General features: G+C 36.4%; 1 protein-coding gene across 4 annotated transcripts in view; it reads right to left on the minus strand.

The window, feature by feature from the left end:
- The window catches only part of VPS13B (vacuolar protein sorting 13 homolog B), an 805,502-nt gene that overhangs the window by 259,404 nt on the left and 529,604 nt on the right, over positions 1–16,494 (minus strand). For all 4 annotated transcript variants that reach the window (XM_049633567.1, XM_049633568.1, XM_049633569.1 and 1 more), the window contains exon 33: positions 15,642–15,785. In XM_049633567.1, coding sequence (XP_049489524.1) covers positions 15,642–15,785 — 144 coding nt within the window. The remainder of the gene's footprint in view (positions 1–15,641; positions 15,786–16,494) is intronic.

Genomic DNA, 16,494 nt, shown 5'->3' on the forward strand with positions numbered 1-16,494 from the left:
AAGAAACTGTCATAGTCTAGAGGAGCCTATGAAGACATAATAAATGTAATATGATATTAATGGGATGTTGGAACAGAAAAGGACATTATAAAATTTTCTTAGGAAAACTGAGGAAATCTGAATAAAGCATAGAATTTAGTTAATAATTATATCAATACTGGTTCATTAGTTGTGACAAATGTACCATACATATTAATGCAATATGTTAGTAACACTGAAAACTAGATGCAGGGTATATGAGAACCCTTTATACTATTTTTGCAATTTTTCTATAAATCTAAAACTATTCTAAAATGGGGGCGCTGGGTGGCTCAGTTGGTTGAATATCAGACTTCAGCTCAGGTCATGATCTCATGATTCATGAGTTCGACCCCCGCATCGGGCTCTGTGCTGACAACTCAGAGTCTGGAGCCTGCTTTGGAATCTATGTCTGCCTCTCTCTCTCTCTGTCCCTCCTCCTCTTGTGCTCTCTCAAAAATAAACAAACATTAAAAATTTTTTTTATTAAAAAAACTATTCTAAAATAAAAAGTGCATTTACAAAGATCTATACATTTTAAAAAGCAGCAAACTTTTAAGTAAACTTATTAGGATCTGAATCTTCCTTTCTTTTGTCTGCCGGAAATTAAGAGTCAAATCTGAGGTTCAGGCCTTGTAGCCTGAAATTATGTTGTGTTTTTGTTTGTTGGGTCTTAATTTTTAGCAATTTTTATATTTTACCATTATTTTGTATGTATCTCTATAAATTATAATCTATACTTATTAGGGAAAACATTAAAGTTTAAATAAAATAAATAGGTACCTGTCTTCCATCTCAGATTTCCGAGCTCTGTATCATTCCTTAACAGTTGTCTTATATCCTACTTCTGGAATAAAAAATAATCAAATGGGCACCTTCTCAACTTCCTACTACTGAATTCTTGAATATACTTGCATCTGCTTACATCTGTGACCGTGCTCTTTTTCTCCCTTTTTGTTCTATTAGAAGAGGTGTATTTTTTCCTAACATCAACCCCTCTGCTTTTACTTGTAGGATATTATTTTAGGAATTACACTATGGATTTTTCCTTCTCATCCTAACATATTTCAACCTCCCTTCCAACTGAAACCTACCATTGATATTTAAACATCTTTGTTTTTTCCTTATCTAGAAATAAAACCAGGGGTGCCTAGGTGGCTAAGTTGTTCAAATGTCCAATTTTTTGTTTCAGCTCAGGTCATGATATGGTTCCTGAGTTTGAGCCCCACATAGGGCTGTGTACTGATGGTGTGGAGCCTGCTTGGGATTTTCTCTCTCTTCTCTCTGACCCTCCCCTGCTCATGCTCTCTCTCTGAAAATAAATAAACATTAAAAAAACAATAAACAACTAAACAATAACCATTTCTTGAATCCTTTATAAGGACAACAATCCACTCCAACATTTTTCTTTGGAGGCGCAAATGAAATACTGAGGCTGACCATGAGTTCAAGAAGGTACAAAGTGCAAGGAAATCCTAATCAGTGGCCTCTGAATTTAGAACTAACTGTTGCCTGTCAGCAAACAGGTGGCATAAGAGTCTTTGTTCTTTGTCATCCAATTTAGAATAGCTGGAGAAAGAATGATCTGGAACACTATCTTTCCAATAACATATGCCCTGAGATGAACCAGCTCATTTATCATATTTTTACTCAAAAAGGATAATAACGAGTAACTATAACCTTTTTTTCTCAGAGCTTTCTTCCTTACATACATTTTTTCAAGCAAATGCAGAGACTGCCCATTCCTGGATTTCTTCCTCTTCTTCCTTAAATCAGTGAATTTCAGGCTCTCGTCATCTGGATTACTGCTAGAGTTTCCAATGGTCTCCCTAACTAATGCATCTGTCACTATTCCAAATGTGAACGTGATTAGGTCATACTCTTGTTTTAGATCCTTTGATGGCTTACCATTGCAATACCGTAAGAGATAATTTTATTTAAGAACAGTTAATTTAGATTTTAATTTTCCCTGTAAACAACCACATCCAGACCAGTTAGGTCACTGAACTACCTTTAACACCTCTTCCAACCAATACATTCTCAGAGTAGGGGGTGGGGCAAATATCTGGGCTTTGATACTTATCAGCTAATAACCTTGGGCAAATTATGTGATTTTCTTGAGACTCAGCTTACATATCTGTATAATCTGAGACAAAGCCCTCAATTCAGAGGGTCGTTGTTAGGACTAAAGCAGTTAGGCTATATAATACACTTAACCATCTGGCACATAGGAAGTACCCAAAAAGTGTTGGCTGGTGTTATAGATTCTGGGTAGCCACCTCAGTAACAGATACTCCGACATTAATGGAAATCACTGTTGTCAGTGGACTTTGTGTCTTCCAAAGCTGTGCTGAGTGGCCAAACCTTTTTTTAAGCCAGGTTTACCAGTGTATAATTTGTAAATAATAGAATATATGCCTTAAGAAGGTATAGTGGGATGGGCTTTAATTAATGTATACAATTGTGCAACCACCACCACAATCACAATACAGAATATTTCCATCTCCCCAGGGTCCTTTTGTGTCTTCCAAATGTGCATTACTGAATGGGCCAATTTTTAGAATGAAAGGTGGGAAGGTATCTATAGCACATTTGCTGAAGTCAAGAAACTTTAAAAAGTAAAGAAGGAAGATTATTGGGTTTAGGCTTTGGTGTTTATTTTATATACCTCTATACTCTGTGAGAGGATTTTTCGTCATATGCTGCAGAAAGCCTTTGATGAAGAGCCAAAGTTTTAGAAATAAGCAATTTAAAAATGTATGAAATCTTAGATGAGAATTATATACATTCCCATGGCTCTGATGTTAATATTTTTTAAAAGTTGGTTCTTTTATGTAATAGTAATTGAAATCCCAGAGGCTTGCTTGTTAGAACAAACCGTCATATAGAAAGCCCAGCAAATGATGGAACCTCAATTATTTTGAACAGTTAGCTCATTTATCGTATTTTTACGTAGAAAATAATGAATTACTTATGAACTATTTTCCTAGAGTGTTTCTCCTTATACACAAGCATTCTTCTAGGTCATGAGAATTAAAGTATTAAAAGAAAGCATTAGAAATTACACAAAAATGTGAGAAAGGAGCAGTTATTAAGAGATAAGATTGAAGATATGAGAAAAGACCTGTAACTTAGTACAGAGAGGAAAAAATATTAACATAGAACAGATGTGAAGGACTAGCAATCCTGAGAGGAGAGGAGCTAATTGAGAAAGGAGATGAGATTTCTCTCAGGGGTTTTTACCTGTTCTGACCAGCTTTAAGGTAGTAACATTATTTTTTTAAATGTAACTTTCTCATGCTTCATGGACAGTTGGATACAGTGCTTTATGTAGTTCTTTTTTCTTTAGGTAGTTATAGACAAGCCAAATACAATAAATGATAGCAGAAAGTCTGGGGAAATGGAACCGTTACTTAAGTTGGGACTATTCACAATTACTTTAGAAATACTGAATAAATAGAATAAGTACTGTATATTTTCTGATGGCTAAAGTAATTTTTTTTGTAAATGAGATTTTTCTTTTTTTAAATTTTTTTAATGTTTATTTTATTTTTGAGAGAGAGAGACAGAGCATGAGCAGGGGAGGAGCAGAGAGAGAGAGAGAGAGAGAGAGAGAGAGAGAGAGAGACAGAGACAGAGACAATGAATGAATGAATGAATGAATCTGAAACAGGCTCCAGGCTCTGGGCTATCAGCATAGAGCTGGATGCGGGGCTCGAACTCACAAACCATGAGATCATGACCTGAGCTGAAGTCGGACACTTAACCAACTGAGCCACCCAGGTGCCCCATAAATGAGATTTTTCTTAAGGAACAGATTTTTTAGCTATCAAAGAGAGTGTAAGAACAGGTACCAAGCATGCATTGGATGGGTCACCAAGTAAGTCATTACCAGAGACTGAAAGGAAAGGAGAGCTAAGGATGTGGCTAAAGCCAAGTGGTTAAGTGGAGGAGGAAGGAGAGGGCAAAGGAAGAAATGCTCAATTAGTGTTATAATTGTCTACATTCTTCTTCAGGATATGTAGTGTGTGGATCAAAGAACCCCACCTTCAGATGCCCCGCAATGCGGTTCTATTCTTTGCCCCTAAAAATGTGGTTTTTATTTTGCTATAAAATTTTTATTTACTCTAAAACACTGATTTGAAAATGAGCATGTGTTACTCCTTACATACACTACTTCTGTAAGTGGGCTTAATAAGATAGTTACTTGCTAGCCAGGAATAACAGCGTAATTACTGCAGCCAGATGAACATCACCCAGGGCAATCTCAGCCTTCTCATTCTTCTGTTTAGTCAATTTTAAAAGAGTGTGCATTGTGTTCTTTTCTTTTTTTTAAGAATAATTGTAGCCCCTGGAAACAATGGGTGATATTATATGCTACAGCTATTTCAAATCCTGACTGAAATAATCGGATACTATATTAGAATACAATATACTGTATTGAATTAGAACAAAGAAAAAGATAACTGTAATATTACCATTTTAACTAACAGTGTGTGAGGAAAACTGAGAAGTTCAGTCTAAAATGGGTCTGAGTTCAGAAGGACACCTGTTTAAGTTATTCACCAGTTCAGCTAACTTCAACTCCTCTCTACTGCTTGCTTAAAACATTTTAGCCCAGTATTCAAGGCCCTCCACAGTATGTACCCAACCTGTCTCCATCAAACATACAATCAGTCACAATACCTTCTAGCTCTTTTGATGGTATATACCTCTCTTTTCCATCTCTGTGAACAGATAGAGGAATTCCTATGAGTTAAGGAATCCATTTATCAACTTAAGAACTTGTTATGCCTCAAATTGTATTGTGTGATCAGCACTTTCCCTGGGTTTTATCATCTATATCTTAGAATATTTTAACACTGTATCAGTGAAGATTTTGTCTGGCCTTATGTAATAAAAAGCCAAAAATTACTGGCTTAACTTATGCCTATTTTCCTCATATAACTTAAAGTCCAGTGCCAGTTACAGTGGCTCCATGATGTCACTTGCATCTCAGGATCATTTTATCCTCCATTTTGGTATCCTTAGTGTGTGCTTTTGGTCCTCGTCTCTGTCATCATGTTTTGCCTCACGGTCACAAGTCGCTGGTCACTTCCGTTGTCACTATTCCAGGAAGGTGGAAAAGCAAGAAGGTAAAGACTTTCCTAGAAATCTATTGAACACTTCTCTTTATATCTCATTGGCTAGAACTGTGTCAAAGGAGTCAAAGGATGTCAAAGATTTTTTTTCTCTCCATCTTTCAGTTTCCCTTATTTCTGTGAGTTCAACTCCTTTCTTTCTTTTTAAAAAAAGAGACGTTTTCTTCACGTGATGGTGGTAAAGAAGAGAGGAGCATGGTCAAAGAAAGCTCCAGTATGATAACATCTGGACGTAGTGATCCACAGGGAACAGAGTTTATTCTTCTCAGTGTATTCATATAAAACACTGCCCTGGCCTGAGAAGTGTGCCCATTATCTGGGCCAATAAATGATAGGGGGGATGGAGTACAATTAGTGGCCAGGCCTGTGTCTCATGTCTACCCTCTAAAGGGCATCCCCAGCAAAACCACACAGGAGAATGTTGTTTAGTCAAAAGAAAGGAAGTTCTATTGTCAGATGAAGAGGGTTAGAAACACTGGGCAAAGACAGGGTCCCTATAGCAGCACTGTGCAATTGGCAAGCCAATAGTATTTCTGCCATATTATATGGTATGTCAACTTTAGGCTTTAGTTGATGGTATGTTGAAAATATTGAAGAGAGCCAAAACTTCTAAGGAATATTCTAGCTCTGGCTACCAGTAACCCTGAAGTCTCTGTGGCCAAGGCTGTCAGTTGAATTCCAATATTCACCATCCCCTTCTTTCATAGTAAAATAATTTTAAGTATGGCACATGGCCATGTATTAGAAAGAGTACATTTCTCACGGGCGCCTGGGGGGCTCAGTTAAGTGGCTGACTCTTGGTTTCAGCTCAGGTCATGGTCACACGGTTCGTGAGTTTGAGCCCCACATCGGGCTCTGTGCTGACAGTGCAGAGCCTGCTTGGCATACTCTCTCTCCCTCTTTCTGCCCCTCCCCTGCTCATGCTCTCTCTCTTTCTCAAAATAAATAAACTTTAAGAGGAAAAAAAAAGAAAGATTATAGATTATATTTCTCAGCCTCCTTTGCAGCTAGGTGCAAACACATGACTAACTTTGGGCTGATGGAAAGGGAACATATTTGATGTAAGCAACTAGGTGTGTGTGTGTGTGTGTGTGTGTGTGTGTGTGTGTGCGCGCATGTGTAACTAAAAACGACTATATGTCTTGATCTACCTCCAATTATTTTTTAATGTTTATTTTTCCGGGGGGGGGGGGGGGAGAGAGAGAGAGAGAGAGAGACAGAGACAGAGAGAGAGACAGAGAGACAGAGTGAGAATGGGGGAGGGGCAGAAAGAGAGGGAGACACAGAATTGGAAGCAGGCTCCAGGTGCTGAGCTGTCAGCACAGATCCCCATGCGGGGCTCGAACTCACAAACAGCGAGATCATGACCCGAACCGAAGTCAGACACTTAACCGACTGAGCCACTCAGGTGCCCCTAGCTCCAATTATTTATTACTGTCTATCTTCTTCATGAAATATATGAGCACTAGAACATGAGAGCAGAAACTTAATCTCTTTTGTTTATGCTGTCACTCTAATATCCATTATAGTGTTTGATACATAGAAAAGTTTCAGTATTTACTGAGTAAATAAACAGGTCATTCTTCTCTGCCTATTCAATTCCAACTTCCCCATGAAGCTAGATCTCTCAGCACATGGTCTAAAGTCTTCTCCTCCTATTTTGGATCACTCCTATAATACTAATTTTCCATGGAGCATGTTTAATACTTTTCATTTATTGTTTTCTTTGTTATAAATTCATTTACTTATGTTTTTTCTTACTTTTTTTTAATGTTTATTTATTTTTGAGTCAGAGAGAGACAGAGTGCGAGCAGGGGAGGGGCAGAGAGAGAGGGAGACACAGAATCCAAAACAGGCTCCAGGCTCTGAGCCGTCAGCACAGAGACCAATGCGGGGCTTGAACCCATGAACTGTGAGATCATGACCTGAGCTAAAGTCAGATGCTTAACCAACTGAGCCACTCAGGAACCCCATTTACTTATGTTTTATTTCTCAACCAGATTATAAAATCTTACAGGGCAAGCATCACAGTGTACTTATTTTTCATACTTCTTTCAGTCTGTAGCCAGTGTATCTGATATATGGTAAGCCCTCAATGAGTACTGCTGAACACGACCCGGACAGGCAGTTTAAGAGAGCCTTAGGAAAACTTAATACATTCACTGGATTTCTGTTCAAGAAATCTGTATGAGATAAACATAAGCATGGCTAGAAAATTAAAATTTTTATGGTTTTCTTGATGTTCAGCATGTACCCTGAAGCAACTATGATGCGTTTCTAAGCATAAGCTTGTTTATCAGGATACAATTATGCTATTTTTAATATCTACAAGGAATAAGTAAAATTGAGACAGGTGTGGTAGCGCAATCTACCTAAGAAGTCCTTTCTTGGAGAGGATAGGCAATAAAATACTTAATATCTTTTCCAGCTCTAGATTTTAAGAAATTCAGGGTATTTCCTCACAGGCCCTCTTGTCCATTTAAGGCTCTGCTTGAATCCATATTTTATTGGTGCCTGTGTTTATTGCCTGGTTACAAGTGGTAGATCCAGGTGCCTCTAAAGAGAAACAAATACTCAGCATAGCAACACTGATGGAAAATCAACACATGCACATCACACAAAATTCCAACCTCCTTTTTTAATACGGAAATATGTAACCTCTGATATGGGCTTTCCCATTCACGCCTACATCAAGATAGACCAGAACACCAACATCCTCTCCCATATTGGTCTCAGTTCCTGCTTTCAAACCTCACCTCCACTCACCTGTGTTCTTGGGGTATACTTTGCCTCCATTTCCCTCATCTTGTCTAATGTTATGCTCCAACAAATCTCTGGTACTGCACCACCACTCAAAGTTTCTTCCCCTCTTCTTTACTCTTAAGTTCTTAGTTCTAATTATTCCTAGCAGTCCTTCAATTGGTCAAGTATGCCTTATAAGAATTTTTCACCAATGGCTAAAAACCAATTCCCAAAATGAAGAATAACTCCAAAGCAAATTATTTCCATGCTAAAATAGTAATAAAACCACCAAAAAAAAAAATTCCACCACCACTCCATAGGGTATACACTCACTCACAGTATGTAACAAAAAATCCAACATATTATACTGTTTTATAACAAACTATAAAAACACCCAAGTAAACTCTGTTAGATATATATCATAAATCCTATTATAACATTTTTCTATATGAATATAGTTCTACATAGGAACTCAAATACTTGACATTTGAAATGGTAGGATAAAGATACTGGCAACCTTTCTAATTTATATTCATAGAAACAAATTAGTTCCTTGATACCCTATAAATTCTCTAACTTTACATTGACCTCAAAAATCAGTCTCCTCTCATCTGACTCTTTTGTGTCCAGTGGCAGCAGGTTCAGAGAACTACTAGTCCATTGTGGAGAAGGAAGAAAGAAGAATGTAGGAAAAATCGTTTTGAGTGAGGGGGAAAAAAGCACTATTTTGTAAGTTGCAGAGTGTGAAAAATTAAATTGTTGGCATTAAGTAGAGTCACTGGTGGGACTTGGGCGTGGGGTGGAGAGAAAGACAAAAGAAGTAGAGTTTTTTTTTTAAACCTGAGCAAATTAAAAAATGTGGCAGTGATTAACATTAGGACAAACAATCACAGGAAAATAAAATCACATTTTATCACTTTGCTAAGCAATGAACAATATTTACATAGTCTTTATAATAAAAGTAGCTCTTACTGACTTTAAAAATATGATATAAAATTATGATAAGAGAATACTGGGAAGATGGAAGAGTGGAAGAAGTGTCAAGAGATGGACTCCGCATCTACAATAAATAGCAAGTGAATAAGTAATACTAAAATGAGTAAATCAAGAGATGGTAGTCTATTCATTTATTCAGAAATATGGAGATAAATACCAGAAGAGTTAAAAGTGGCTAAGCAGGATTAGGTGGGGTTATTAGGAGACTGATAGTATTTTGAGGGGTGCCTGCGTGGCTCAGTTGGTTAATATATGACCTTGCTCAGGTCATGATCTCATGGCTTGTGAGCCAATTCTGTACAAGAGTCCCAAGTTGGGCTCTGTGCTGACAGCTCAGAGCCTGGAACCTACTTCAGATTCTGTCTCCATCTCTCTGCTCCTCCCTCACTCATGTTCTGTCTCTCTCTATATATATCTCAAACAAGCATTAAAAAAACATTTAGGGGCACCTGGGTAGCTCAGTCAGTTGAGCATCTGACTTTGGCTCAGATCATGATCTCGTGGTTCATGAGTTCGAGGCCTGTGTCAGGCTCTGTGCTGACACCTCAGAGCCTGGAGCCTGCTTTGGTTTCTGTGTGTCCCTCTATCTCTCCCTCCCCTGCTCACGCTCTCTCTCTCTCTTTCTCAAAAATAAACATTAAAAAACATTTTTAAAAAGCAGACTGATACTATTTTGATATATTTAGCTTAGCAACAGTTGTTCATGTATTACTTTGATAAAAATAACATTACATTATGAAAAATAAACCAAGCATTTCAAGTTAACAGGCTAGTTGTAGAATCTTATCTGTATTGCTTATGGTTTTACAGATTCAGACAGACTACTCAGTTTTCATCTTACTTTAAAGTGGTCTAATACTTCAAAGTGTGATTCAAAATGATCTTTCTTTATGCTGTGTTTTTTTCTTTATGCTGTGACAGCAACTGAAATAAAATGATATAAAGATAGGATTTGTCTGTTTTGTATTTGAACAATTCCTTATAATGTCCTGCATACTAACCGCTTTAGGAAAACTTATAATGATATTTTAGTCCCCTTTTATTATACAAAAATGGCCTGCATTATTCTTCTATAAACAGACTTGCACAAATTAAAATCTTTAGTTCTCTGTTTATTCACATTCTCTTTCAAAAATTTCCTGACATTTATGGGTACATGTTACTAAATAATCACCCTTGTTAATTCTTATTGCATCAATGTCATGATTATACTACTAATAATCACTTTAATAAAATTGGCTTTTATGAGACCAAGGTTATCTTGAAAGAAGGCAAAGAATCTTCTAAAGAGTAAACCAATTGTGTAAATCACCACAGCCCTGTTAAACAATGGGAAAGAAATCAAGGAGGAGTAGTGGAGCTTCATTTCCAGAGAAAAGTTAGAATTGTACATTTGGACTTGACTATCAAGTTATCTAGGAGATTGACTCCAACCTCATGTAAATGGCAGGGAACTAGGATGTAAGAAACCCAAATAACACTCCTGTTCTTGTGTTATAGAACTAATTGTCATCATAGACATGAATTATAGAGTGGAATATGAAGGGACATGCACTTTTTAAATATGGAATGCACTTTGGATTTTTGAATATTAAAAGTTTATCTATGTTCTTTCTCAGCTTGTCAATATATGTATAGAGAAACAAGAAAAGGTTAATTTAAACAAAAGAAACATTCTAGGAGTCAGCAATCATGACAGTCATAGCACTAGAAGGGAACACTAAAAATCAAAAATGACAAATATAGGCTGAATGATCTAGCGGCCTCACCCCATCTAGAGTACATTGTTCAGAGCAAATATATTGGAAAAAGTTTTGATCAATATGAGAGGCAATTTGCCTAAACCATCAGCTGGTCATTTTATTGCCTGAAGTGCTTCTCTTTTCTTTAAATGTTTTATTTATTTTTGAGAGAAATAGTGAGAGAGAGCCGGGGAGGGGCAGAAAGAGAGGGATCCGAAGCAGGTTCTGTACTGATAGCAAAGAGCCTGATGCAGGGCTTGAACCCACAAACTGTGAGATCATGACCTGAGCTGAAGTTGAACATTTAACTGACTGAGCCACCCAGGCACCCCTGAAGTGCTTCTCTTTTAGCTATGTACTTGAAAGTTTCTGTGTTAGTTGTCCATACAATCAAAATTAGTAAGTGTTGATTTAAGCAATAATCCTTAGATCGTTCCACTGTTTTCACTTCTATTTCCAAAGGTCTGTCCATCTTTCTTCCCTTTTGTTTATAGTGTAGATGTTTCCTCTATTAACAAAAGTCACTCACCACATTCTTGAATAACTTTTAAATTAATCTCTCAAATAAAACCTTGTCAAAGACTGTCTGGAAATATTATCACCATCCAAATGAAATAGAAGAAAAGAAATAATAATAATTAGAGCAAAAATCAATAAAGCCTCTAGCCAGGCTAACTAAAAAAGAAAAAAAGGCAGGTTGTGGGGGGAGAATCAAACTACTAGTATCAGAAATGAGAGAGGGGACATCACTACAGATCTTATGGAAATTAAGAGGATAATAAAGGAATATTATGAACACCTCCATGTCCACACATTTGATGACCATTTCAAGGAAATGGACCAATAAACTGAAAGACAATCAGACAAAATTCATACAAGAAAAAACAGAAGGTCTGAATAGCCCTATATCTGTTAAAGAAACTTAAACAATAATTAATAACCTCCAAAAAAGAAATCATCAGGCCTATGTGGAGTCACTGATTTCTAGCAAATATTTAAGGAAGAAATTATACCAATTCTGTACAATGTCTTTCAGAGGGCAGAAGCAGAAGAGATATTTCCTAACTCAATCTATGGGGCCAGCATTGCCCTAATATCAAAACCAGAAAAAGAGATCACATGTAAAAGAAACTACAGATCACTATCTCTCATGAATAAAGACACAAAAATCTTCAACAAATTATTAGTAAATATAATCCACGATGCATAAGAAGAATTATATACTATACTAACTGAGATTTATCCCAAGTATATAAGGCTCATTTAACATTTAAAACTCAATTAATGTAATCCATCACATCAACAAATTAGAAAAGAAAAATCAAATGATCATATGAATAGATGCATCAAAAGTACTTGACAAAATCCAAACCCATTCATGATAAAAACTCTCAGTAAACTAGGAACAGAGAGAAATGTCCTCAACTTGATAAACATCTACAAAAAACCTAGAGTGAGAAACTTGAAACTTTCCCACTAAGATCAGGTAGAAGTCAAGGATGTCCTCTTTCACCACTATTTTTCAACATACTGGAAGTTCCTTCTAGTACAATAAGGCACGAAAAGGACATATAAGTATTATAGATTAGGAAAAAAGAACGATCTTTGTTCACAGATGGCAGGATTGTCTATGTAGAAAATCTGAAGGAATTCACATAAAAACTCTTGGAATGAGTAAGTGATTACAGCAAGGTTGCAGGATATAAGGTTAATATGCAAAAATCAATTATATTACATTTCTGTACACCAACAATTAACGAGTGGAATTTAAAATTAAAAGCGCAATAGCATTTACAGTAGCATACCAAAAATGGCACACTTAGGTATAAATCTAACAAAATATATACAAGATATAAATAGGAAAACTATATAACTGAGATGAACAAAATCAAAGAATTAAATAAGTGGAGAGATATTCTGTGTTCATGGACAGGAAGACTCAATATTGTCAAGATGTCATTTCTTAACTTGATTTATAGATTTGATGCAATCCTAGTAAAAATCCCAGGAAGTTATTTCATGGCTATTGGCAAACTGATTCTCAAGTTTATGTGAAGAGGCAAAAGAGACAGAATAGCTTCTACAATAGCAAAGGAGAAGAACAAAGTTGGGGGAACTGACACTGCCATACTTTAAGACTTACTATGAAGCTACAGTAATCAAGACAGCATGGTATTGGTGAAAGAATGGACAAAAAGGTCAATGGAACACAACAGATAGCCCAGAAACAGACCCTCATGAATACAGTCAAAAACCTTTGACAAAGGAGCAAAGGGAATACAATGGAGCAAAGGACAGTCTCTTTAACAAATGATGCTGGAAAAACTAGACATTCACATGTAAAAAAAATGAATCTACATACAGACCTTATCCCCTTCACAAAAATGAACTCAAGACTGAGACTATAGACTTAATGTAAAACACACAACTATAAGACCTAGAAAAGAACATAAGAGAAAACCTAGATGATCTTGGGTATGGTGACGCCTTTTTAGATCCAACACTACAGATATGATCCATGAAAAAATTATTAAAATTAAAAATTTCAGCTCTGTGAAAGACAATATCAAGGGAATTAGGAAAAAAAAGCCATAAACTAGGAGAAAATATTTGCAAAAGACACATCTGATGAAGGACTGTTATCCAAAATATACAAAGAAACTCTTAAAACTCAACAGTAAGAAAACAACCCAAATAAAAAATGAGCCAAAGACTTTACAGACCCTTCACTAAAGAAGATATGCAGATGGAAAATAAGCATACGAAAAGATGCTCTACTTCATAGATCATCAGGGAGATGAATATTAAAACAACAAAAGACACCATCACACATCTAATAGAATGCCCAAATCTAGACCATTGACAACACCAAATGCTAGCGAGAATGTGTATCAACAGGAACTCTCTTTCATTGCCAGTGGGAAGGCAAAATGGTATAAGTCACTTTCGAAGACGGTTTGGTGGTTTTCTTTTTTTTCTTTTTCTTTTTTTTAATAAAACCAAATATATTCTGACCATATGATCCAGCAATCACACTCCTTTCTATTTACCCAAAGGAATTGAAAACTTCTGTCCACACAAAAGTCTGAAGATGAATATTTATAGTTTTATTCATAACTGCCCAAAGTAGATAAAGAGTTAAAGACAAATTTGCTAAGTTGTATAAATTCCTAAAACACATCAGAAATCTATGAATTTGGTTTTACTGATATGAGTGAGAGATTCATAAACTTAGCACAAATAATATAGGAATGTAAAATAGTGTTTCCATGGGGCACCTGGGTGGCTCAGTTGGTTGAGCGTCCGACTTCGGCTCAGGTCATAATCTCACAGCTCGAGAGTTTGAGCCCCGCGTTGGGCTCTGTGCTGACAGCTTGGAGCTTGCTTCGGATTCTGTGTCTCCCTCTCTCTCTGCCCCTCCCCTGCTCATGCTCTTTCTCTCCCTCTCAAAAATAAATAAACATTCAAAAAAAAATTTTAAATATTGTTTCCAACCCTACTTTCTTCAAGGACTTCATCGAAAATGCCATGGGAAAATATCTTTTGCTCTATTTATTTTCAAGTCATATAATTATATCCTTATAGACTGTCTAATATATATTAGAAAAAAGTTGATATTTTAGAGACCACATAGCTCTTCAGCCCCCCCCCCCCACCTTTTTTTAATGTTTATTTTTGAGAGAGAGACAAACACAGTGTGGGGGAGGGGTAGAGAGCGAAGGAGACACAGAGTCTGAAACAGGCTCCAGGCTCTGAGCTGTCAGCACAGAACCCGATGTGGGTCTCGAACTCAGGAATAGTGAGATCATGATCTAGGCCAAAGTCAGACACTTAACTGACTGAGCCACCCAGGAGCCCCAGCTCTACAGACCTTTTAAGAAAGATACTGAGCAAACAGAAATCATGGATGGTAAAAGACAGTATAGTTAGAGAATCTTCATTTATAAAAATTTACAGCTTTATCATTTTGAAATATTTTTTTAAAAACAAAGAAGACTGATAGACTAATAGTTATAGTACACAAACTGTGGTAGAATGGAAAGAGCACTGACTTGAAAGACTTAAATTAAAATCTCAGTTCCACCATGTTTTAGCTATGCATGAATGATTTCAGGCAGGTCACTTACCATCTCTGAGCCTTATATGTAAAATGTTAATAATGCCCATATCAATCTCACAAGATGGTTGTGATAATATGCTCAACTTACGTGAAAATGCCTGGCACACTGCCTAGCATCAAGTAGCTCTCAGTGAACACCTCTTCCTTCCCTCCCTTTTTAATAAACAGAACTTATGAGGCTTCGGTGTATCTCTTGACAAAAATAAAACCAATGTCTTTTTCACAGGTAAATGATTTCTTGACTTGAATTTTTATAGGAGATGTACCCTAAGTACAGATAGGATTATAGAAGTATGGAAACAAAAAAGAAAGAAAATATATCTTGAGAAGCATCTAATAAGAAGCTTTCTTTGTTTCACACTGACATGCTTTGTGGTTACAAAGCAGGCTTCCAACCAACACCGGATCAAAATTAAAATTCTAGGCAGGCATTCAACTTTTATGATTGTGTCCATTCTTCACTGAGCATGGGAAATGAATGCTTTAGAAGTTATTTATTGAAGATATTCCCATAGTGCGATTACAAAGTTCACTTCCAAAAGAGGCCCTATCCCTGTAATGTATCTGAGTAAGTGAAAGCTACACCAGGTTTCTTGTGTTGTACTTTTTAAAAAAACTGCAGCAGGATACTAAAATCATATATTTTAACAGAGGCTTTTCTGAGGCTAAGCCACAACAATTCTGCAAAGGTACATGATAGGCAAAGAGAGACCAAACAAATTTCAGAAACAGAGAACACCAATCCAATATAATTTATAACCATATTTTGAATAAAATTAAATATAGAATAATTAGCAGAAAGCATTTAATTATAGTTTTCCTATTATGAATATAAAGTTGGCACAAATGCAGTAAGACTAATCAAAATCAGGTAACAGTTACCTCTGTGGCCTTGCTTGATGGTTCCAGTCCAGTCATATTTGCTACTATTAACTGATGTAAGAGTTGAACTTGAGCCACACTTAGGAAGAAGTCCAGGTTTGTGGTTATATTCACTTCCAAGGAATGGCCACACACTAAAATCTCCTGAAAGGGGCAAAAAACAAAAACAAAAACAGAAACAAAAAACTGAATACAGATAAAGATACATGATCGCCATTAGATGATAATTTATCATTCTTACTTATTTGACCTCTACTACGTTGATGAATTCTCCTGGGACTCAAGTTCATATGTTAATGAGAATAGCAGAAATGGACAGCGTAGGCACTCAACAGAGTTTAATGGAATAATTTAATAAACATTTATGAGGTCCCGCTGTGCACTGGGCTGTGCACTAGTTGCAGGGAAACAAACTAACAACACAAACACAAATTTTTTACCATTTCATATACATTTGGCTTTTTCATACCTCAAACTATCATTTCCATATGTAAGAGATGATGTAATTCTTTAGCATAATCTTGTTCATTCATTCAAACTAACAAGTATTTACTGAGCATCTCCTAAGTAACATGCACTATAGTAGACTGCTAGGGATATCACAAAAAATAGATTGGCTTTAAATGGCAACTTGCTCTTGAGGAGGTTACAATCTAGTTGGGCAGACAGATATAAACAGGCAATTGTAGGCAAGCAATTACAGTTACAAGTGGTATGGTCTGAGTCTCCTCCAAAGTATACCCTCCAAATGATATATAACAAAAGAGAGTGCTGAAGCCAAAGATAGCTAGACTAATTACTTTCACTTTTTCAAGCTGCTAAGATCTTGGCAGCATTAGGTAGATGTCTACCA

The sequence above is a fragment of the Panthera uncia genome, chromosome F2 (assembly GCF_023721935.1).
Source record: "Panthera uncia isolate 11264 chromosome F2, Puncia_PCG_1.0, whole genome shotgun sequence".
NCBI classification, from domain to species: domain Eukaryota; kingdom Metazoa; phylum Chordata; class Mammalia; order Carnivora; family Felidae; genus Panthera; species Panthera uncia.